The sequence below is a fragment of the Barbatula barbatula genome (assembly GCF_947034865.1).
Source record: "Barbatula barbatula genome assembly, chromosome: 2".
Lineage (NCBI taxonomy): Eukaryota > Metazoa > Chordata > Actinopteri > Cypriniformes > Nemacheilidae > Barbatula > Barbatula barbatula.
This window is the reverse complement of record NC_136767.1, coordinates 25,531,136-25,557,528: the sequence shown is the minus strand read 5'-3', so window position 1 is coordinate 25,557,528 and position 26,393 is coordinate 25,531,136. Positions and strand designations below refer to the sequence as shown.

The following is a 26,393-nucleotide window of genomic DNA, read 5'->3' as shown; positions in this document are numbered from 1 at the left end:
CAGCATGATTTGACCCAGGTGCATTGACATTCAAGAGCATCAGAAGAAAAGTTTTTGCATTTTGTGATCAGAATGTCATTTGAATAAATAGTTCACCCAAAAAAGAAAATGATTGCATCATTAACATGTCGTTCCAAATCTCTTTGACTATCGTTCTTCTACAGAACACAAAAGAAAATATTTTGAAGAATGTTGGTTACTAAACACCATTGAACCTCATTGACTTTTATTGCATGGACATAAAAGTTGTTTCTCAAAATATCGTCTTTTGTGTTCCATTGAAGAAATACCAGGTTTGAAATGGCATGAGGTTGAATTGATAATGAAAGAACCATGACGGTGAACTATCCCTTTAATGGTCTGGATCACTTTAATAACATGTAGTGATTGTTTGTAATGTTGGAGCTTGACTATGGAGGGATTATTGGGTCAGATTGTAAACTGAAAATCTAAAACTAAAAGTCTTAATCTAAAACTAAAAGTCTTAAACCAAAACTAAAAGTCTAAATTTAAATGAATTTGGTATTTAGGATTGGGTATTTTGTATTTAGGATTGGGCATTTTGTATTTAGGATTGGGCATTTAATCATTTAGCCATTTAGGATAGAGGATTTGGGGATTTAGGATTGGGAATTTGAGGATTGAGTATTGGCCATTTAATCGTTTAGGCATTTAGGTTTTTAAGGATTTAGGATTGGGCATTTGAGGATTGAGGAGTGTATGCAAATTAGGAGGCGTGGCCCGAATACTGGAGGCTGGGTTTGAAATGGCTTTTGTGCAGAGGCACTTTATGGACGCTAGAGGGAGCTCCCAGTGCTAAGGAGCACAGTGTAATGTAACCAAACAGAGCGAGTGAGTGGCTGGAGCGAGGACTGTGTGATAGCTTCAATTTAATGACAGCGTTTTATGGACGCTGTGGACATGTGTGGCCTCAAACACAGAGTCACCAGTGAAACGAGTGCTATCGGTCTGACGACGAGAAAGCAGCAGGTAAGATGCTAACATTAGCTACTAGTTATGTTAGCTGATATTGCTAACATGCTTTAGTAGGGTATTATTATATTGGGACACGTTGTTTTGTTTTTTAAACTGCGGTTAACCTCTCAGACAGTAGTAGATACACTCCTTTCACATTGCCAGTAGATGTGCTTGTTGCTATATAGCGTATATATATATCATACAGATTGTGAGGGAAAAGAAATTAGGCTTGTTCGACTTGAACCGGCACTGCACACTGCAAGACCGATCGGTTTATGACATCGAAGCACCGCGAGAGCGATTCAAAAGCATAAGGATCGTGTCAGCGTCTACTCTCTAATCGCTCTCGTGGTACTTTGATGTCATATATATATGTATACATATATAATTGTGTGTGTTAACTGCCGTCCAAGTGTGCTGATCTGCATCCTTTGTATTTCGTGCGGTTGTTACAATATTATCTTGTAACCATCACAGCTAACACTGCAGTTCAGTCAGTGTTGTGCCACTCACCTGAAGGAACTAGAGGGGACTGTTGAACCGTTAAGGCCATGTTTCAGTAACTTATCTTAAAACAATATACAACCCACCCACTGACTTGTCATCCTTCTTGCAGATAGAGATGTTTCACCTGGACATGGAGGACCACTTTGTGTCACAGCCAAAGCTATGGCTCATTCTGCAAAAACTGGATCAATAGACACCCCTGGACTCAAGACTTTTTCACTCACTAAGACACAAAGTCACTTAATTCTCAATATTGTAGTTTATTTTCTCCTAGTTTTTTATTATATGACCTATAATTACATGGTTTTATTTTGTTTGTTATATCTTTAAATTACTTTTCTGTTCTTCCTGTAATTGTTGTTGTGGTGCCCCATAGAAAATGAATAAATTCTTTATAATCTTATCTTGACTAGAAACTAACACTTTATCTTTTTTTGGTATAATACAAGTCGTGTAGTAAAGCAATATACAGGCATGTTACAGTAAATGAATCTCAATTAAGGACTTCCATTTTTATTAATAATGGTCTGTGTCCTTATATGCATTTTGTCAGGAAAGGACTACGAGGAGAAGGGTCATTTGTAAGTTACTTCCGGTCTGTTAGGGGGGTTGAATTACTGTAGTCGTAGTTGTGCTGTATCTTGAACATGCCCTGGTTCTCCTTACAATAATCTTGACAATACATCCACAGTTTCACAATAAATTCGAACACCAGTGTCACGTTGCTCTGTGCTTGGTTGAGGTAGAAGGGCAAAGTCTGCTTCAGTAAGCTGCCTTGGAAGCTCAATCTCTGGAATCTCAAGATGAGTGTCCACCCCTGCTGCACTTGGTCCACTCCAGTCAGTCCCATATTCTTCACTGACCCGTTGATGAGCAAAATGGCTATTTAAAAAATTAAACAGTACAAATAAAAGCCAAGAATCAGAGTGTAAATGCAAGCTTATGAGTTGCAACAATGCATTCCAGTGACAACTTAAGAATCATTCAACTACAGGAACATTCTCTAATGTAATATTTTTTCAACAGGGAAAACATTATTGTTGACATTGAAATATCTCTAATCTTGGTAACAGCGTAACCACAGCTAGTGTTGTGTTGAGGCAAAAAAAATTTTTTTAAATTCAAATTTATAAAAAGAGATGTATTTATTCTTGCAAGAATAGGCCCAGTCGCCACACAGCAGTTACCCTGTGGAGTGAGTGGATGTGTAGCAGAGATATTTGCAGGGGAGACATATTGCTGGCAGTTCGGATGCTGTGGTTGTTCCATCCCTGGACAAAGTCTAGATGGGACTGTATACAAAACACGTAGCCTATTACATGATTTTAAATTTTAAGTAATATAACATGGCTTGCTTTGGTTGAATTCCAATGTAGAATGCGGCCTGTTAGACCGCTGCAAAGATAACTGACCGTTGCCAAGAAAAATAATAGCCTTGCTATGGACGCAGTTCTGTTTAGCTGAAGCAATAGAATAGTTTTTAAATCAATAAATTTATTTTTAAATCATTATTTTGTGTCAAAGTAATGATTTATTTGGTAGCCATGTAATAAGCTTACATAACATCGGCTCTATTAGCGCTCGCCATTGTGTGACTCGCACGCGGTTCCGATCCGATCATCATATTTAACTGTTACGTTAACTTGAATTTGACAGGAAAAATACACATTGCACTTAATATTTTTCTAACATTAACGTAACTTACCTTGAACAGCATGGTGGGCGCGTGTCGTGGTTGCGTTTAGACCGAACACTTGCGGTGTTGGTAAAATGGACAAGCTGTTGGTCGAGGAAGAAGCCTCTCCACCGTTACTGGAATCCTTTTCTTTGTCCGAAACGTCCAGCGCCCATCTCAACAAAGATGCTAGCTCTGGCTTTGCCATTGTTAATATGGCAGCCAACGTGGATCGCAGAGCACGACAACTTTAACTTTGAAGAGGACGCTCTGCCACTGTGCTCCTTAGCACTGGGAGCTCCCTCTAGCGTCCATAAAGTGCCTCTGCGCAAAAGCCATTTCAAACCCAGCCTCCAGTATTCGGGCCACGCCTCCTAATTTGCATACACTCCTCAATCCTCAAATGCCCAATCCTAAATCCTCAAACCTAAATGCCTAAACGATTAAATGGCCAATACTCAATCCTCAAATTCCCAATCCTAAATCCCCAAATCCTCTATCCTAAATGGCTAAATGATTAAATGCCCAATCCTAAATACAAAATGCCCAATCCTAAATACAAAATACCCAATCCTAAATACCAAATTCATTTAAATTTAGACTTTTAGTTTTGGTTTAAGACTTTTAGTTTTAGATTAAGACTTTTAGTTTTAGATTTTCAGTTTACAATCTGACCCAGTAATCCCTCCATACTTGACAGTCCCCTTCCTTCCAAGTCCAAGTTATTTAAAATAGTACAAGACTAAGTATAAATAATGACAGCATTTTTTTGGGGCAATCCTTTAATGTAAACCTCTCATCCTAATTTATACATCCAGCCATAACTTAAACCAAAGGAACTGTCACAGGAATTATGCATTCAGATTCTCATGAAGGCCCTGGGGTGACATGCCCCAGCTGTTCTGTTCCATGGTCAGTGATGATGATGGTGGTCTTTCTACAGTGGCCTGGGAACATGATGTCCTTTCCTAAACTATTCTCTGCTTCATTACAGATTTACTTTTCATGCCACATAACTCCACATGATTGAGAGCTCCCCATGTAAATGAGAAAATTGGTGTGTTTTCTTGTTTTTTTACTCCAAAGTTTCCTTTCTCATCAACCAAACAGCTTTTGAAAGCTGAACTTTTTAGGGCTTGTGTTATCACATGAGCTCTGCGCTGTGTTTTGAGGAGTCCAGAATGATAAGCATTTTTCGCTGACATTTTCATCCAAAGCGACTTGCAGTATACTTATTGCACCGACAACCCCCCTGAAGAAAAGTCTCTTAAGCTTAAGCACTAGACAGAGTTCGTGGAGCAACCCTTGGACCCACAAACTTTTTGTTTATTTCACTAGATCACTAACATCATCGGATATTTGTTAGAATTGGCCACTGCTAGACTGTAGACCCCCCTTCAACCACTTCTTTCCAAAACCCCACCCACCAAATGTGTCAGACCAACATCACCAAATCCAAACATGACTGACAGGATTCCTTAATTCTTTTTATGCTCTCACAGACACTAATATCCCAGGACTTCAATTTCAAGATATTTTTTTCTCAGAAATAATACATTTAGAATTTTCTTTTACAGAACCTATAATTTTGGAGCCTTGTTAAGCCCTTGATTTTTGCAGGAGACATGGGATAAAATAACATAAATAAAACAAATGCTGTATCCAACAATATGATGAAAATACTTTATATAATAGGCTATAATATTACATACAGTATTTTCATCATGTTATATTATCTCCTGTATCCATAGTTCTGTAACAAGGAACAAACAAAAACGATAACATCTGACAGTGAACTTCCCAGAAAGATTGAGATCAAGAAATAAACATTTAAAACCAACAAGTGTATATAGATGGTTTGAGGTTCCTTATAAAAAAAAAGATAAAGCAAGTGTCTAAAACGTGTGTAGGTGGAGCAACCATCCTCTTCCCTTTTGATGTGAAAGTTACGCATTTAACCTACTAGAGTGCGCAATTCTCACACTTCCCCGCACGAACGGCGGAACTGTCACTTCCATCAAGCCAAGGAGTGCTCAGCCACATCAACGCACAAAACCAACCTACAAGCCAAACCTCATTGATTTTTCATCTTCTTTATTTAAGTCCTCCTTTCTCGTATATTAACAACTTGCCTTATTTTTTCTTTCGTTTGGAGAGCTGGAAGACACCCCAGATCTGCGCTGTGCTCTCGGTTCAGCATGCGTTTTGCGCACGGAGAGGACTCTTGGCGAGCTTTCGGGATATTGGCGCGGGGATGATGTTCAACTCATCGGGTCCATTAGATATTTTCTCGTTCACCCACCCAGAGGTCGTTTCGGAAGTTCTCAATGGTTCTTCACAACTGTTCTTTAACGCCTCAATGGCCATGTGGAACAAATCCTGCGGGGAGCAGTTACTCGACTATACCACGGCGGAGAAGATCGTCATCGGATTGATGTTGGCTATCATCACCACCGTTACGGTGATTGGAAATACGCTCGTGGTGATCGCGGTGTGCGTCGTTAAGAAGCTCAGACAGCCGTCCAACTATCTGTTGGTGTCTCTCGCCGTGGCGGATCTCTCCGTGGCGATCGTGGTGATGCCTTTCGTGATCGTGACGGACCTCACGGGTGGAAAGTGGCTTTTTGGAGAGGTCTTCTGTAACATATTCATCGGGATGGATGTGATGTGCTGCACGGCGTCCATCATGACGCTGTGCGTGATCAGCGTGGACAGGTGAGTGCAGGTTGGGTTTTTCTCTACCAGTCCATAAGTCCATTAAATGATGCCAACGTACCTTTCGTTGATTAGTCCACTATAGTTAGGCTACAGTTGTCTCAGACCACCTATGTACAGTAGGCTATTGCATAAGAGAACGTGTCAATTATTTTCCTTCATTTTCATTTCGCTGTGCAGTTTACTTAAATATCCCTGTTTACAACGAAATAATTGGTGCAATATTCAATATAAATATTCAAATGTTTATATATTATATATATATTTATATACAATATTTAAATGTATGGAATAATAAAATGTTTAACAAAGTCAAGACTTAGCTACTACAGCATGTCAAATTGCAGAACTCTTTGCCATGTCATGTCAACCTCCCATCACGTCATAAATGTTTCCCAGTATTGTTGCTCATTTAATATAACTCATCATAATTCCAAATAGCTTCACTTAGTACCGAACTGCAGCGCAAACTTGCCTTATGTAAATGTCATGGCAACTATCTGGACGTGTCCAGTGTAAAACAGACATTAGGACTGACAACGCCGTGTCCTAGTCTTAGAATAGGGTAAATTCACCTGCAGCCAGTCGCCCGTGTGACAACACTAGGAGGTTAGAGGCAGACCCTGATTTGCTCTGACACATCCGAAGAAGCAACATCCTTGGCCTGCCCAAGTACAAGAAGACCCTGCAAGAGATCTGATTTTGTTGAAAAAAAATGAAAAATGTACTATAGTGATGGCGGTAGTTAGCTGTAACACTAGAAATCCAATTTGGTACAGAGGTGTACAAACACAATTTTATTTACTGTACATTAACATATAATTTTACATATTCGTTAGACTCTTTCATATTGCAGCTTCGCCGCATATATTAACCTTTGAAAGTGGAAGCAATATACAACAACTTCAAAAATGTATTAATTGGTTTTCAAACACAGGAGGACTCATGTTTTATAGTCAAAATTTTAATTTTGCAGTGTGTGTTTGTGTGTGTTCAAAACATGTAAATAATAGCAAGATGTACATCAATTTCAGATACAAGGCCCACTTACTTAATGCCCTGCGGTGGCCCAAACATTTTTGATTTCTGTTTCCCCAGGGTCAAAAAACAATTATAAATGTGTTGAGGGCCAGGAAATTATTGAGCATTGTTAGTTTATTCCAAATCTAAGAAATAATTGAATGATATCTTGCATCTCGGTATGAGAGAGATTGACCACTAAAATTCAGTTTACCTTTGGTTTTAATGGGGTATTTTTTCAGATAGGAAAGCCGATGGGAAATGGTTTACAGCTCAGGTGTGCTTAACCTTTTGCAGGTATGTGCCTTTTGGCATTTGGACTTCACAGCTTTATCCCTTGGCCTAGAAGAATAGGTCCCAGTTGTTAACATCGCATTTGTCTGATTTTCTTTAAAGGCAGACATCGCTTTGGTGTATTTAAAATGCATCTCTGTTGTTGTAACACACTGTTTTTTGAAGGATCAGTTGCTTAAGCAGCTCAAGGAAAATGTCCCAAAAGATGCACTTTCTTTTTTCCAGCACATCATGTCTGCTGTCGTTTAGTAGTGGCTTTAATCATGCATGTACGTACTAAAATCATCTTTCAATTGACTCTTTGGTGTTTTGAAGAATTACAAACAAACCTAAAGACCCAAATGACACGTGTATGTTTGAAAAAAGTTGTGTAGTCGAGCTTGGTTGAAATTATACCGTGGAGAGGACACGCAGCTGTTTAGTGATTTTCTAGTAATTCCCAATGAATCAATAACAAGGTTGGTCTGATTTATTTTTTTAATGAACAGATTGTGTAAGGACCAATCAGGATGAGATCAGTCAGTCGGCATTGTGATTGGCCAAGTACTGGTGTATATACTGTAGACTGTAACAATAAGATACTGTGTGCATGTTTCTGATGAACTGAAATGCCTTGCAGTGTTGCCAGCACTTTATTGACATTCTACTTAAACCTATATCTGCTAAGATTATTCTCATTGTTTACTCACCCTCATGTCGGTTCAAGTGCGTTTGACACACCTTCTTCTGTGGAACACACAATGAAAGCTGGTTTGAGGTTGTCAAGCATTAAAAAGGGTAAAACATAGAAGTATAGGTTCCATCACAATATTTATTGCATGGAAAAGAACGACATTTTGCTGTTGAGAACAGTTTTTGTGTCCCACAGAGGAATAAGTGGATATCAAAAGAAATGAGAGTGAATAAATGATGAACTGTTCCTTTAAAAACTTGCAATTGATTCAACCCAGACTGCTTAGCATACAGACTTCACACATTCTTGGATTGTACTGTAGATCATTTTAGCTGCGTGTTTTTTGTATTCATTAATATATACAGTACATCATTTCTTTTCTTTTGCTTCTACACTCTTTTAAAAAAGGTGCTTCAAAAGGTTCTTCGTTGCCATAGCAGTCCCTTTTGGTTCTATGGCATCGCCGTAAAGAACCTTTTAAGCACCTTTATTTTTAAGCTTCGATCCAAAGTGAATTAAAAATTCAGCATTAAGCAGTTTGTGTAAGGAGCCAAGAAAAAATAGATAAATATAGAACATTGCTGAGTAACAAATCTAATAAACTCTTCCTGGATGATATTCTCAAAGATTATGATCTTAAATTAATAAGAAGCCAGCACTGCATAACAGTCCTTAAAGAGACGCTAAAGGGCCTGTAAACCATTGCCACTCACCCATACGTCTCAAAAGCGACGTCTATTGACAACATTTACTTGAGGTGTTTTCACTAGGAAGGTTCTTAAAAAAAATCCCTTTTCCCAGAAGTGATTTACTGTCCATTAACCAGAGGAGGGAATAAAGAATCCATGTCTGAGCTGTCCATCCTTTCCACGAGGCACATCTAGAGTTCAATGATCTCTAGAGACCGGCCCTTTCCACACCGAGTGAAGACCTTTATCTGACGAGAGAAAATTAGTTGTGGGGAAGAAAGGACAGACATGATTGACAAATTACCACAAGTGTGACAATTCAAGCTGATAAGGTCAACAGGGTAGCTTTAGGCGTGCCATGTTAAATTTGCAATTTTTTTTATCAAAATCGTAAATTATTTATATTAACATTGCATTTATGCAGAAGCGACAGTCCATAAGATACATGTTTTATCAGTATGTGTGTTACCTTGGATTTATAATACATTCAGTGAATAAACAAATCAATAAATAATCTAGAGACACATTATCTTATTACCGAAACCGAGCGCTCTTGGAGTTTGACAGGGGATATCAGGAGTTGTTGAAGGACTCACATTAAACCAACATTTTTCAATCAAGGACGGATTACAGACAGGGCCAATACCCTGGAGCCTCGGACACTTCGGGCCCACAAGATGAGAAGTCTGCGGTGGCCTGACACCTAGGAACAAACCACTGCAGTTGCGAAATTGATATAGACAAAGTAGCATGGTGTGACTCTTGGCCCTTCCTCAGCTGGGGTCGACACACGAAATTCACATCTGCAAAAAACACATGTGATCACGTGTGAAATGTGTGTTTTTGGAATATTTTGGCGTGGATCTAGTGTAAATTCCTATGTGAAACCCTTCGTATAACATGTAAAAACCCATGGGATGACATGTGCGACATGTTGTGATATGTCTCCACATGTCCGTCACGTCACCACATGTTGCACATGTCATCCCATGGGTTATTGATATGTTTTACATGGGAATTCACATGGGATAAACACCCAAATGTTCAAAAAACACACATTACACATGTGTTTTTTGCACATGTTAAACACATGTTATAGACAATGTGAAAAACATGCATCTTTAAAGTGTTCATTCTCTTGGCTGCAACCTTACATCACACAGCTGCATATGTTTTTATGATATTCGCAGTGTAACGTCTTATATTCGAACATTCAGTTTATATTCCACCTACCAAAGACTACTGACCACGCCTGCGCAAAGAAGCCTCACAAGATTATAATCTCTTCTTCACTAATGGACTAAGTATCATAACAGCTAAATAAATCATTGTTATTATTCTAGTGTTAAAAACAAATCAAACTAATTCATGGATCACAAATATTATAATTAAATTGTCCATGAGAATTAAGTTAAAATGAGACGAAGGAGTCTAGCTCTTATTTATGGGCATATTTTAGTTTCATTACAGAACAAGGTGACATGATAAAATGTTGTTCTAGTTTTAAGATTAATGAAAGCGAGTGCTTTGTGCACAGGCTGTGTTAATTACTTTGTTATAGTTGCAAGAAGCCACACTAATCTAAGCCGACTTGAGTCTTGAGGACTGGAGAGTGTGTGGGCACAATAGAAGTCACACACAGTCACTTCTTATGATTCATGCCAAGGTGGTTGGGTAATATTCATCTGATGTGCTAATGTGATTGTGTATGACACTTTTTTGTTGTGTCGTTTAAATGGCTAAATGGAAAACTTGTCTGTGCTTTAATGAACTGAATACACAGTACCTCCACAATCTGTAAGGTTTGTTTATCTATCTCGAGTGTTTGCTGCTAAAAGGTTCGTTTTGTTTATTAATCTGACCAAAGAACCCGTTCCCTTTAAAGTTCTAGAAGTGTTGTTTTCTACCACTCTGTTGTCAGATGAAGCAAACAAAAAAAAGCTTTTCAACACTCAATTTTTGGACAAAAAATGCGATGCGATCTGGGAAAACCTGTCAGATGTCGTGCTGGGATGTTTTCAGGAATAAAAAAATAGTTTGGGAGTAAAATCTTTGTCAAAATTGTTTTTTCATTAGAATATGATTCTATAACCTCTTGTCCATCATCTCAGTATATATTGTGGACATTTTTAAATATAAAAAATGAAAATTGCGATTTATAGTGGCTGATGTTTAAGCAGAGGTGTAAAGAAAAACCACTTGAGTAACCATCACTGAGCAAAAAATGAAGCTTCTGCCATGGCCATCCCAATTTCCAGACATGAACCCTATAAAAAATGAGTGGAGAGAACTGAAGAGAAGCATCAACATGGAGCTGGAAATCCGAAGGGTCTTGAGCAATTCTCTATAAATGAATGGTCTCAATCTCTTTGTCAGATGTTCTCCAAACGTATTAGGCTTTATATAGGTGAAGACGCAGAGCTGTTATCTTGGCAAAAAATATGAAGTAAAAGCGTAATAATTATGAGCAATGTGTATTAGAGAAAATCACATTCATTTCATAATGACATCCCATTATTTAAAATTCTCATTCTCCAATGAATACAATTTTTAAAGAAAAGATCCAAAGACTTAATGATGCAGATTTATTTTCACAGCCTTTCTTGATAATATTTATGCAAACTTTTGAGCACAGCTGTATGTAGATTATATGTTTTATATGTAGAGTTTTTAACTACATTTTAATTGGTAACATTATGAGGATTGTATCGATTTACTGACATACACGTCACGTGTTCAGAATTTATGTACAGATGTATTCCAGATGTGATAGCAATGGTTCTCAGACCTTTCAGAATGGCATATCCTTTCAAACTGATCTCCTGTGTTGCCCCTCTCGACTTGTGTGGAGTCATGGACTGTATTTATATAGTAATGGAGTTCGGAATAAAATGGGATATTCAATTATTTAAACTCTTGTATAATACAATTATTATGGAATACTTATTTCTTTCCAACACTGTCAGATTTTTTTTTACAACAATCTTTCCGTTGCTGGGGTGTTACCCAAAGGTACCATTCCAGGTATATACAAGGTAATATACTGTTATGCCTTTTGGGTACATTATTGTACCCTGACGACCTATTTTGTTACCTTCAAAGGTACAGTTAAATGTTTTGTACCCCTAATATTTAACTTGTCCACAATAGGTCCTTAGGGTACAATAATGAACCCCAGAAAATGGTATGTGTTGTATATTTGTTAAAATAGGAAACGGAACCATTAAGGGTACCACCCCAGCGACAGAAAAGGACAGAAAAGGTACAGTTTTTGACAGTTGTTTTGTCAAAAGAACCTGTATCTAAGATCTACTGTAAGACTTTCACTAAGTTGAGTTAAATTACATACGTAACCGTAACAGTGACCTCTCTCTGTAAAATAGCCAAAGTCACCCACAATATAATCTTTTTTGGTCACTTCAAGTCCGGTGTTCCTCTGGAGATTAATAATTGTGATATGGATTATTCATTAGAGCGATGTTAATAATTAAACTCCAATGTAAGTGGAGGAAGTCTATACTCTTAGAGGTAGCAAACTCTTTCTTATGGTTAAGAAAAAAAGTATTTCTTTGACAGGGAATGCATGCAGTGCGTGAAGATGGAAAAGGACAGATCCACATTAAAATTGCAAATGAGACACACACAGTCTGGCTGTCTTTGGAAATCTCGAAATGAGGCCGGAAAGAGATGCAGTTCAGGTTCAAAAAGCAGGTTTTCCCAGTGGCCCTGAAATTAGCCTCAGGTCTGTAGTGTACTTGTGGCTCATGTCCCGAACACTGTCGGCTCTTCTGGATGGCTCTGCCTAGAAATGTGGAAACTCGGAAAGGGGTACCTCTGAGGTAAAACTCACCTGAGATGCGCCTGACATATTGAATCACACCTGTCAGTGTTGTTTGTTGTCTTCGACTATCACGGATTGTGGCCGGTAGAGAGAAAAGGAAGGGAAAGTGGTTCTTGCAGATTTCACACTAATAATTTTATATTGCGGGATATCAGGGTAAGTATCACCTTTTTTCACGCCCGTGAATAGTTTTCACCGTATGTTCATTCATGAAAGTCAGTGTCTGTATATGGATTTACTCTAAAATCTTGATTACATAAAACTAAACAATAACATTAACAACATTAGTGAGTAAATAATGAAACACATAATTCATGAAACAACCAAAGTTTGAAAATAAAACTAACAAAAATATCAAACATCTCTTTTCGAAAATAAAAATGTGACAATATGCCCCAACTTGATATTTATGAAAAATACTCAATGCGACCTTTCCGTTAACATATATATATGACTGAATGCAAGTGCTGTTTTATTTAAGTTACAAACATCATTGAAAAGTGTTTGAACTGAAAACCAACATACAAAAGCACTGCTTGAGATGTTATCTTTTTCAAATTTTTTCCTTTTTCTGTGTAACCTAAAGTGGTGAATTGTTTTTAAAACAAGAATAAAACCATTTAAAGACAGTTAACTCATTTACTCACCTTCATGATGTTTTGAACCCATACAACTTTATTTTTCTGTGGAACAGAAAGGGAGATGTTAGTTTCTGCCAATATCATATTAATCTCGAGTACCTATTGAGTAGTATTGCATTCTTCGTATCTCCGACGAGCATTTAGTTTGATCAAATTTATAAAAGACAGATACGATCTCCTGGAGATCTCCAGCGGGGACGGAACTACAGCACGAGGACAGAATACATTATCTCATTATGCCTGCATAACAGTTGATTCACTATAAGTTTGTGTTTACATTATGCATTACCATCTATCAGTTTCAAACGATCTCCAAATCCAGCGTTATATCCACCGTTTATATAACATTCATCAATGAAATGCAGTGAGCGAACAAACACAGTTAAACTTCCGTCGCCCGCGTGAAATGGTATTGATGGGCGTGCTCTTTCTCAAGCTGGCTGGTTGACGCATGGGCGTGCTCTTTCTCTTACGCTTGCTTGCACGTTGGTGTGCCCTTTCGCTCAGTGGATGACACGTGGGCGTGTTTTTCCAGAAGAATTGTCCGATAAGGGAGTAAGAACCCTTGTTACGAAACAGGAATTCATGTTCGAAGAAAACATTCCGAAACCTGTATCGACCCTGGTGGAGGGAATTGAGCACAGAAATACTACGTCATACGTCATTAAATACTATAACATAAAACGTATTTTAACGTCTTTGACCAAACATTTTTGCAGTGTACATTGTTGCACATTTCTTGTGGTTTGCCCAACCAAACAAAGCACTCAAACCCCAAAATGATTGGCTATCACCTTGCATTACATAACCCGTCCAGGACTGATGACTAGTGTTAATACGCTTTGTTCCAAAGAGGGGTAGGGGTGCTGTATGGGGCGTAACTGAGACCACCAGAGTGGCGTGTTGAATGAGAGTGATGAAGGTTAACACAGTTGTCACACAGAAGGGAGGCTGAGAAATTACATAGTTAGGTTGACAGGACGTTTCTGCTGTAGATGTTGAATGGAAAATGTCTGCCACAGAGAAACGAGAAAGTTTAGTATCTTTATTTTTACCTGCTTTTCTTGTTGAAAAGTGGAAAAACTTAATATCATGTGTTGTACGGATTAATTAATCCAACGGGAAAGGATTTTAAGAATATTCCCAATACAGGCCCTATCTTGAAAGGCACATTTCAGTGTGCTTAATTTCTGTAAAGCTGCTTTAAAACAATGCACATTAAGAGAAAGGCAACAGAAATAACATTGAATTGATTGTGAATACTTGCAGACTTAGATCTGTGTTGGCCATCACATGCGTGCACGCAAAGTTCATGCAAGGTTGTCGTATATGGGACAGAACTTTCACAAAGGAACCTGCCCTGAAAGTGATTCACTTGACAGTGTGTGACAAGTGACAACTAGCCCCATAGTCTCCCCATCTGTATATAGGGTTGATGAAGCATAGAGGGTGTAACTCCCTTATCTCTAACATCAGAGACAATTTGTATTAATGTGGAGGATGTGAGGAAGGTATTTCGATCTATAAACAAGAAAAAAGCAGTTGGTCCTGATGGCTGTGCAGGTCTACTAAAGAAGTTTGCAGATTAATTGGCTTCGGTGTACCAGCCTGTATATCAGACTTCTGATGATACACATACTTTTCCTTTTTTTATAGAAGACTGCATATAAAAAAACACTGCCAAAAACTCAAAGCCCAAAGGAACATAAGGACTTCAGGCCAATAGCTCTTACATCAGTAATTGAAAAGTGTATGAAGGGTTGCAGTACAGAGGATGCAGTAGCCTTCCCGGTACATAAACATTCAGATAAACCTAATACCATTGTTAGAGCTTTAGTTTATGGATTCTTCACACGCACTTAACACATTACAGGTTAATAATTTGTACAGTTAGGCATAAATTCTTGCTTGATTTGCTGGTATATGTCGTTTCTTACTAATAGATTCAAAGAGTTAAAGTGGATAAAACTATGTCATCTGCTATAATAACAAATGTGGGAGTACCTCAGGGTTGTCTCAGTTCCCCCGTACTTTTCACCTTGTATACGGATGACTGTCGAACCGATCTTGAACATCCATATGTTTTGAAATATTCAAATGACACTGTGTTTATATCAGTGGTAAATGATTCAGACAGTCCTGCGCTACATCAACAAGGGGTGTCTAAATTGGTGGACTGATGCGAGAATAATGAGCTTTATATCGATAGTAGTAAAACTGAAGAAATAATTTTTGGTTCTATGTCTGATACTCACCCATTGCCAGTTGTTATTCATACGGAAAAAATCAAACAGGTTAAGGTATCCAAGTACTTCGGTGTAATGATAGATCATCAATTATCTTGTAAAGATCACATTGATACTCTTTGTAACAGAACAAAGCATAGAAACTACTTTCTTCGACATTTTAAGTCTTTTGGAGTACGAAGACAGATCCTTCTTCTATTTTTTCGGTCTGTGATTATGAGTATATTGCAGTATTGCAATTCTAAATGGTGTAAAAGTTTAATTAATTGTTTGATGATTAAATAAAGATCTGCTCAGGGATTGTGGGTCAGTCTAAAGAAGTTATATGATTCAGCCCATTGTAACTACTTGATAAGTCTCTAATTCCAAACATGATTTACATAAGGAATTTGAATTATTACCATCAAATAGGAGGTAAAGATTTCCAAGGTTCAACAAACTGAGGTTTTTCCACTCGCTTGTATACCAAGCAATACTAGAGTTGGACAAGATATCCAATCAAAATTCTAGGTCTTAAGATATGCGATGGAAATATTGGTGTTTGTGAGAATGTATTGTTACCTGTTTTGATGTAAGGTGGTATGAGATTGTTGGTGTATGTCAGATGTCTTGTAGATTAGTTTTCGTGCAAATATGGTATTGTCATTCAAGACTCGTCTGTCAATAAAGCATTTTATCATATCATAGCATAGCATAGCATATATTGCACTTTACATGTTGGGCGAGACAATGAAGAAAAATGTACATCCTGGTCCCCATATAATGTATATTCTGCTTGATGATGTCTAATTCATTTCCACATTTTTTAGTTCTTTGAAAGATGTGATAACAAATAATAATTCTGTATTTGGCATACACACTTCCCTGCTCAAAGCTCTCTCAAACTGCAGGCAAAGTTTGCAAATGGAGGTGTTCGCAAGACCGGTAATGAGGAAGCCAACATAACACTGAAATATACTGTAAGGGTGTGATGAAAATACCCTGGTTAACCCTTTAAGAGACTAGTGCGCGACAGTACCTCAAATAAGAGAAAGTAAATTTTTCGATGAAAGCATCTGCCAAACGCATAAATGTAAAATGTAACAAATGAAATATGACTCAAGTAATATATTCAGTTGATGTGCAATTTCCTTCCTTAAAATATTACTTTATTGTTAAATTTTCAATATAGTAACATTTTAAAGACTGACAGCATTATCATGTCATGTTCCCAAACTCCAGCGTTGTCCAGTATCTGCCTTTTCTAAGGGTTGAACATGTTTAGTTTCACACGCCAACCTGACATTTAATCTCCATTAAGATGATTTGACACAGATCAATAAACTTCGATCTGCTAAATGTACAGGTGTTCCTGCTCTCACAAGAGACGTAAAGCATCACAGGACCCATCTTTTGTTTTCTTCTGCCTCTCTGTGAGAGACTTCTGTTTAGGCTGTCAAATTAGATTTTGTTATAAAATGATCGCACAACAAGGCACCAACCAGGCTCACATTAATTGCAATCACTGTGAAAACAAAATGTATTTTTTTTAGATTCATTTTGCAGTACCTGTTTGATTAAAATGTGTACTTTGAATGTACTATAAGTGCATTTGGATAAAAGTATTTATGTATTCTGGGTTAAAATGAGGCGAGAGAGAGAGAGACACACACACATACAGGTTTATAGATTTTTAACCTGAGACAATCCTGCTCTTTTCATCTTAAGCATCTCCTCCTTTCATTCTTCAGTCCCTTTTTTGCTCCAATTGCTATTTAATCTATCCATATATTTATCACTTTTCCCCATCACACACTTGAAATGATAGTTACTTTAATAAAGACAAATGTATTTCCTTACATTTGCTCATTTGCCCGTGCAGATTCTTTATACTGCACTGACATTTTTGATTGAATTAGGTCGTGATGATAATTGAGAGCCCATAGGCACAGAGAGACAGTGTGGTCCCCCCTGGTTTTGGCGTTTAAATGCATTGAATCGTCTGTGGTATTCATTTCAAATTAAATTAAGTACAGTAAATGGCCGCAAATCTACAGACCCCTATATGTACAGTGTTTCCACTAGGTCTCTAAACGGCGCCCCCCCTTAAGGTAATGGTATGGGGAAACACTGTTAAAACATACAGAAAAACTATTTGGTATATCAAGAATGAAGAACTTTTTAAATGGTTTGGTAATTTTACAGACTCACAAACGCTCATGACTCATGAGCCTACGAACGCCAGAGGTTGTTGCACATCAGTAGGTTTTGCCTTCTCATAACAGATGTCATATCTTCAATCTACAGCCCAGTATACCCGGGAAGGACATACTGGCCTGGTTATTGATATTAACGTTTTCAAATTTGATGTGCATGTACCGAATTTGTTGTGCAAAAATGACAAAAATGTATAATCATACATAAAACAACATACTAGGAATGAACGTCCAATTAATATAGTAAAGTGTCAAAAATAAAAAGGCATCATTCTGCAAGACAAATAGACAATGTTTGCTGCTACCGTGTCTTCCGATCTGTTTAAGATGTGGAGATTTTTAGACAAGATTCAGGCATGATGGGAAGCAGAAATACTATGTTTTTTAAGCACATGTATTAAGTATCTACATCATGTAAAAAAAGATTTCTTGCTTTAATGAAAATGTTTGAGTTGCATGTCATATGTTTGCATAGTACCATAATATTAATATCCGATGTTGTTACAAAACATAAGACCACTGTTCACGTTTAAGGTATTGATAACTATTATATAATGTATTCTCAAATATGATACCACATTTCATATATGTGTGTGAGCTCTGTAAAATGGCTGTGGCAGAGTATTTATACAATGTAAGAGAATAACACAATGATGTTTTTTGCTTTGTCATGTTTAGGGACGTTGACTAATTAGATATTTGATTACAAACTTGCACATCTACATTCTTGTTGCTTCCACATAAAGTTAAAAGCAATTATGCAAAACGGTTTTTAAAGATGAACTGGTAATGCTGGACGTAAATGCAATAATATTGTTTCCCTGTAGCACTGTGCCTGGCTTTTTTCTCTTTATTTCTAATTATTTACACATTGTCTTGTTTAAGTACTGGTTTTATTACTGAATTAATTGAATTATATATTCATGTTTTATTTTTGCAGACATAAGACATTTCTCAACTTGACCTCTTTTGAGGATTTGTTCACAGAGTCACAACTTAGTTTTTTTGAATAAAATAGTTAAAGTTTGTAGGGGTGTTTACGACTATTTTTGTTCACGATTTTGCTGCATGCACTCACAAAACTAAAGTTGAATTTATTTAGGTAGGAAATTTACAAAATATTTTCATGGAACATGATCTTTACTTAACATCCCAATAATTTTCGGCATAAAAGAAAAATCGTAAATTTTGACCCATACAATGTAATGTTGGCTATTGATATTGCCAAATACCTGTGCTTCTGGTTTTGTGGTGCAGGATCACATATATAAAGTGTTTAAATTGGACTTATATTTTAAACTTTTATTCAAGGTACACGCTTGCCCACTAAGCTACTGTATACACCCCTCATACATTATCACACACTGAAGGATAATTCACACAGATCATTGACAGCATGCTGCAGATGTTCTCCCCTGAACGCCAAAAAAATCATCCGAAGCCACTGTTGTAGTTCAGCAGTTGTTATGAGAAAAGCTCACGTTTGCTTATTCACAATGTTTTTCATGCATCGACATATATACATTTACATTTATTCATTTGGCAGACGCTTTTATCCAAAGCGACTTACAAGTAGTCTTTTTTTTACAGTGACACATTACTGCAGAGCAATCAGGGGTAAGGTGCCTTGCTCAAGGGCCCTTCAGTCATGACCTGCTGGCACTGAGATTTGAACCGGCAACCTTCTGATCACAACACCAACGCTCTAACCACTAGGCCACAGCTGACCCCATATATGTATGCCAACCATACGCACAACACCACCAAGCCCCCCGCTCCTACTGTCTTTATAAAGGCCATTACAGACGTACTGAAATATTTAACCTTAACAGTAAACATCTACTGTAATACCCTATATAAAGTCACAGATAATGTATACTTATATTGACCAATGAAATTTTAAAGCACAAGCAAACAAAAAGATGGCAAAGAATAATAAAGCAAGTAAAAAGCTAGTGATTGACTTGCCTTTCTAAAATGAATAAAAACATGCTGCTAATGCACTCGAGGCTAACACATTTGACTTCACTCATGAAATGATGTGGAGATTAATGGATAAAAGGAGATGTTGTAAAATCTGAAGATTATAGTGAAGCTGGAGGAATCTAAAGGCACAAAAACGAACTTTGCTTCATTAAACAAAAAGGCACATATTAAAGGTATATTTCATCCAAAAATGAAAGATATTTGGAAGGATGTTAGCAATATTCAGTTCGGTTCAACATCCACTACCATACCAGGGAAATAAAATATTGTATTTTTTTTCCGTTGAACACATAATAAGATATTTTCTAAAATTTAGGAAAACAAAGAGTTCTCAGGCACCTTTGACTACCATTTCATTCTTCCTATTATAGTCAATGGTGTCCCGGAACTGAAAATAACAAACATTCTTCCAAATATCTTAATTTACACAGGTATGGAATTATAAAAGGGTGATTAAATGATGACAGAATTAAAATTTTTGGGTGAACTATCCCTTTAAGAAAACATAAAGTTTATTGAAATATATACAGTATATACTGAGCAATGTTGGAATTATATACGCAAAACCAATGTGGCGGTACCGTTAGTTAACCACATTCTTAAAAATATGTTCTTTTGTGTTCTGCAGAAGAAACAAAGCAATACTGGTTTGAAATGACATGAGATTGAAACAATCCCGTTTGAGGACCATAACTAAAACTGAAACACCATAACTATCACTGATTTGAGGGGAATGTGGGTGTCATGAACAGACCTTCCAGTTCAATAGGATTTCATCACATTTCCACGGTCGCCTCTGGGGCTTCAGCTTGCCTCCTTGGGGTTTTCTCTGGGATAATGTCCAAGCGCTTTGGGCCAGATGATGTCCTCTCAAAGTAGGCCAAAAATGTAATGAGGCCAGAATAATTTACCTGAGTCAAAGAGTGTCGTAAAATTAAAGTACTAATACAAAGTTAAAGCATCTTGGCATGCCATTTTATACACTGCAGTTCTTTGCTGATTTTTCCCTTTCCATGTGGTCTTATTTAACACTGAACAAGTTGTGAGCCATACTGTTTCATGTTTACACCCAAAGGTGGATTTTAGCCTCTTAGGGCAAGAGTGCAGAGCTGTTGGGCCAAGGGTGTGCACCCCTTGCGATTTTGGGCATATGGCTAAAGGTTTTATTTAGAGCAGGTAAATGGACCCACAACAGTAAACAAATTGAAGGACTTTTTGCTGGGTTTTATATTCATATTATGCAATGAACAATCTTTATTTAAAGATAGAAGTATGAAAGTGAAAAGGTGAGAATGGCATGAAAAGGCTAATGTAGTTAATAACTGTAATAATGTAATGTAGTTTTCTGTTTATGATTTTAATTGTTGTATAGCATTTTAATTGTTACATTACATTTGCTGTTTGCATGTTGTCAGTAGTGTTTTTTATTTACAAATATGAATTATCAGACTTCTATTAAGAGGGCATTCCCCTAAAATCACAGAGCCTATATATACATACATACAGTATATCAAAATCAAAATAAATAAATGGCCTACAGTATATCCAACTGGGCTAAATTGGTTGAATATTTCAAAAAACATATTGTCCAGACCTACTGTACGTTTGGAAGAAAATATAATGACCGGACCTGTCATGATTCCGCTATCATGTCATGTTTATTCTTGGTCTTACAGTGGAGTCATGGCATAGCCTTAGGTTTTGTGTGAGAAAGACATGGCTTTGTTTAGATTCTGACTTGCCATGTGCTTTCTCATGTCCCGTCATGTTCCCGCCCTTCTGTCTCGTTAACCTTCCCTGAGTGTTTCAGTACCCACACCTGCCCATTGTTATCTCCTTTGTTAGTTTTCCTATAAGATACCCTCATGTCTATTGTCTTGTGCTCGTTCGTTGTACTTGTTACCCCGTCATAGTAAATTGTCCTTGGAGCATTGTCCTAAAGATACTTAAGTTTATTATAGTCTTAATGAATATTCTGTTTAGTCCTGGTATTTTGTAGCTAGTGTTCCTGTCAAGTGTGTTTAGTTATTATCAGTTTATCGTGTCCCCTGTTCTTGTTTTGTTACCCCATCGTGGGTGTTTGTTTATGTTTTGTGTCTTGTTAACCCCTTCATCACCAAAGCTGCCTGCAATTGGGTTCTTCCACCACGCCTCCCGTGACAGGACCTCTTGGAACTTTAATTGAATACCCCTGGAATAGACTAATACATCATAGTGGTGCAGGCAGACATGAAGACGAAAAAAAGTATCACCCTACTTTGAGAAATAATGATCAATTGCAGTAATCCATGATGTAAATTACATTTATTCATTGATTAAATGATAATGGACATTGTCAAAGCTACTTAAATTAAAATTGAAAATTGAACCGTCTAGTCCTCGCCTGAAGTACAGTACAGTAAATGGATTACTTATTCATCTACAGACGAATTAATGAATAAAAAGCCCTGGTTTCCCAGTGTTAAACCTCATGAAGCTGGATTATATAATGCCCAGAGAATCATCTACTTTACTATCCTAAATCATAACATAGTTTTGATTTATTACAGATACTTTTATTCACACCATACTAGTTACAAATGTGTTATTTCAGGGTTTTGATGAGTTAACTATTGTTCTAAAAGGTGGAAAAATCTAAATAAACACAGAGAAAGTGTTTTCAAACTTTGTGGCGTACAACAGGGATGCAAGGATTATAGATTTAGTTGGTATGATTATAGCCTGAGGAACAATCACGGTTGCACGATTATTATGCATACATCAACTTCTACATTTTGACTGGCCCTGACATACATTTTTCTTGCCCGCCACAAAAAGTAATAAATAAATCAGTTTTTTTTACCTATGCAATCTTTATAAATAAGCTCATAATACCATAAAACTATTATCCTAACAACTCCATAATAATAGTAAATCAGTTAGTAATACAATTAGACAAAACGATCAAATTATGACCAATAGCACAAATAAAGGTAATAAAGCAAACACACAAATAAAATTAACAGTGTTTTTTGAGGGTTTCAGGTTGGTCTAACCCAGTGGCGAGCCAAGAAAATTTGAATGGGGTGGACACTAGGAGGCTCTTTCTTGATTGGCCTATATAAAAAATAACTGTTTTATTGGAACGTTATTTCTGCAAATTGCAAACTGCATATTCATAAGAGGCAAAGTAAATGATTATTGGTTGCTTCATTGGTTAATTTCATTTGAATAATTTTACAAATTTCAGCAGCAATCTATAACCTCTATTTCGCCATCTCTGTCATACACAGAATATGTTAAATTGCAGGTTACATTACATATTAATCTTTACAGGAGTTCTAGTCAAATGATGTCAAGATAGTTATTTATAACTTAAAAATAACGATTAAAAGCTTAATGTTACGAATGGAGGTAAGGAGACAGTTTTAAACACTGATATTTTATGTATACAATTATAAAAAATGATAAACCCCCCGGTATGCACCATAATTTCATGTGATATCCCTACTAGTGTATTCCAATGTCATGTTTTATATGCCAAATCTGTTTACGGCATGGCACTAACTCAGCATTTATGATGACAGCTTGTGTGCATATTAGCAGCTCTGAGGAAATTTGTTCAATTAATTAACCTCACTAATAATCAGCTATTGGTGTTTATGGCTAATGAACGCAGTAGGGAATGTGTCATCTGACACATTTAGAGAACAATTAGCCCCCGAAACAGCATTACAGCATTACCAGGACATGTTATGAACACGTTTCAGTTATGTGATAATGACAAATGGGGAGGCGTTTAAATATAGCTTCAAATGGGGCTGAGGTTTGTGATTAATGAATGTTTAAGCATCTGTCAGAGAAATTTAGCCACAAACTGTTACTTGAAAGAGGACTGTAGCTACTTGTGTCATGATCGGGGTGGTGAGACAAGGACAGAGGACCCAAGTGCAGACAGCGGGTAAGGGGTTGACAAGACTTTTAATAATACAAATAAAAAAACATGAGGGGGTAACATAACAAAACGGGGGAGTATAATAACATGACAGGACTAAGACTAACTACACTTAATCAAGACTAAAATTAACATTTGACATGAATTACTAATGACTAGACTAGACACAAGAATTTACCAAACAAATTACAATGAACCAACACAGGACAGAAAACACAAGGGCATTAAATAGGAAGAAATCAAGAGGGGAACATGTGTGGGGCATGAACTAATTAACAAGCAATAATGAGGAAATGAGAGGACGGGAACAGAGACGCGACCGGAGAGAGTGTATGACAAGCCATAAGGGCCAAAAATCACTCTCTCCACATTAAACATGAGGTTCTGTCATGAGCCTGCCACTAAACCAGAATCATGACAACTTAGGCTGGGCTATAAATACTCCCGACTATTGTGGGAATTGAGATCAATGGACAAAATCAATGAGTGTTTCTTTGTTTTTATCCATTGATCTTAATTCCCACACTATTAAAGTAAAAAAATAAAGAGCAACAGATTTTTCAAAAGGAACAGTTCACCCACAAATGAAAATCCTGTCTTCATTTATTTACCCTTGAGTTGTTATATTAAGTTTCTTTGTTCTGATGAACACAGAGAAATATATTTGGAAGAATGCTTGTAACGAAACAGTTCTTAGCCACCATTGACTACCGTGGTAGGAATTTCTGGATTTCTTTATAAATGTCTATGTTCTGTTGAACACAAAATAAGATGCAAGGACAAAAAATGTAGGAAAGCAAACAGTTCTGATGCATTTTTGACTAACATTGTAATTGTTTCCTAATATGGTAAGTCAGTGGTGGCCAAGAACTGTTTGGTCACGAGCATTCTTCCAAATATCATTCTCTGCGTTCATCAGAACAAAGACATTTAGACAGATTCTCGAGGAAGAGTAAATGTCGTATACCACAGTATGTAAATAAGTGGGCGTCAAAGAGAAAATGTGTTTTATGTTTATAACATAAATGCCTTAATATATAAAACGCTATTTAATGGAAAAAAGGCTTTTCAGAGATATGTACATTCATTTTTATATTGTTCATTGTAAACGCAAATTGCATTTCTGGTTGTAAATTACTTTATTTTGTTTTAAAATCCCACACACAAAAGTGAATTCTTTATCATTTTTTTATTTAAAGCAGTAAATTTAGCCAAAAGGATCCAACAAGTGGGACTTCCTGTCACGATATGAAACATTCCTGAATGCCTTAAAGCAAGCGTCCATTGTAAGAGCAGTGCCGCAAACACGATTTTGTGTTCGTTTTAGTGATCTTGCTAGCTTGTATTGGAAGCAGAAGAGCTTTTAAAGACATGCATACAGATTTAGCAAACTCTTCTGAAAGCTGTTCAATAGAGAGTCTTCTATTCACTCAATGCCGCTATGTATCAAATGGAATGCAGAATTTAGCTGTTGTATATCCTTTGCTTAAATGGAGCTTCACTCACTCACTTACTTCTTTAAAATGTCAGGCTTTGTAAAAAGGATCAATCTTTATATGGGTTTGAACCCGGGTCACTGCTACTAAAAAGCTTTCACCTTGTTTGTCATATGACAGCATCGACTGAAGAATATTCCAGTCGCCAATGGCCTCATCTTGAGGAACTCATCCAGAAATATCACATTGTGAAGCTCAAAGGCTTTTAAACTCAAGGTTATGTTGTGATGAGACACAAAAAGGAAGCTAAAAGTTTGGAGAAGGAAAGGGAAAAGAGACTGTTGGATTCTTGTTTGACATCCAAGCTTGTTAAAGGTCCACACGCACGCACAAACAACGACAACACACCCACATGACGTTCAACATGTTTCAAGACCTCCCGGCGTCTTCGGAACACAAATAAAGCTAATTTAGGTGACATCCGACAGGTGATTTGCGAAAGTATTTTCTCACTGCTGAACAGTGCGGATGAGTCTTGATGTTTTGGTCACATGTCAGGTGTGGCCTTTGACAGTGCACCGGTGAGAATCTTCACTGTACATAAGAAGTGTAATTAACATAACAGATAACATGGCAGATGATAACATGGTAGACGAAACAAATAAGTACATAAACATACCCAAACAGCGCTATGCATTGAGCAGTGTAGGCTATGAACAGAGTTTCGAATTATGCAAACAGTGCAATAGATGATATGCATAAACTGACATAAACATCTTGTAACAGAACTAAAATCACTTTAGAGATTTGAATCAGCACCAATAATGGTTTTCTTGGAGTAGAGGTGAAGTGCTCTCACTTGTAGTTATCACCGGATTACTGTTACCTGGGGACCTCTAGTCATCTGTAATAATTGCGGAGGTTGTCTGTTATTTTATTCCTGTGCGAATCTGACATGTCTGTAATTTGTTAAGTAAAAATTAATGCGCAAATTACCTACCATAGTTTGACGAACACCAAGGTCCTGTGATAATATTGGTCCTGCGCAAATAAAAAAAATTATCATAATGAACATAACAAAGAGAGAAAGAACAACCGATGAAACTACCCGTCTGTAATATCAACAACAAGTGCACTACAGGTTTTGTGTTGTCTATTGAAATATTGAAATGTCTTAACTACTCTGAAGAAATAAAGCCATGTCTGCATCTGTTTTCAATCTTTTCAGATCACAGAGTTCATGCCACCTTTGAAATGCCTTGCCAAAATTATTTCTTGTTTTCACACGAGTCCTATCACATTCCCTTTTTCTTTCTAAACTATCATCAGTTCGTACTTTCTTGGTTTTCACAACTGATGAATCCCCAGATGTAAGCGCAGCTTGGCATTTAAAATGAATAGTACAGTACTACATACATATATAAATAATACTAAAAGTTTCCAAGAAAAAAATTATCTATACAAACCTACCCAGCAGTTGAGGACAGTTTGTTCAGTTTGTTCTGTTTACGAATGTGACAAAATGACGCATAGATGAAAGACACAAAATAAGGATTTCCGGAG

At 37.0% G+C, this 26,393-nt stretch overlaps 1 protein-coding gene across 1 annotated transcript in view; it reads left to right on the top strand.

Moving 5' to 3' along the window:
• Positions 1-5,414: 5,414 nt before the first annotated feature.
• htr7c (5-hydroxytryptamine (serotonin) receptor 7c) overlaps positions 5,415-26,393 on the top strand; it is a gene marked incomplete at both ends in the record, with an annotated part of 29,144 nt that continues 8,165 nt past the window's right edge. The window contains one exon of the mRNA XM_079484239.1: positions 5,415-5,875. Within this exon, the coding sequence (XP_079340365.1) occupies positions 5,415-5,875 (461 nt within the window). The remainder of the gene's footprint in view (positions 5,876-26,393) is intronic.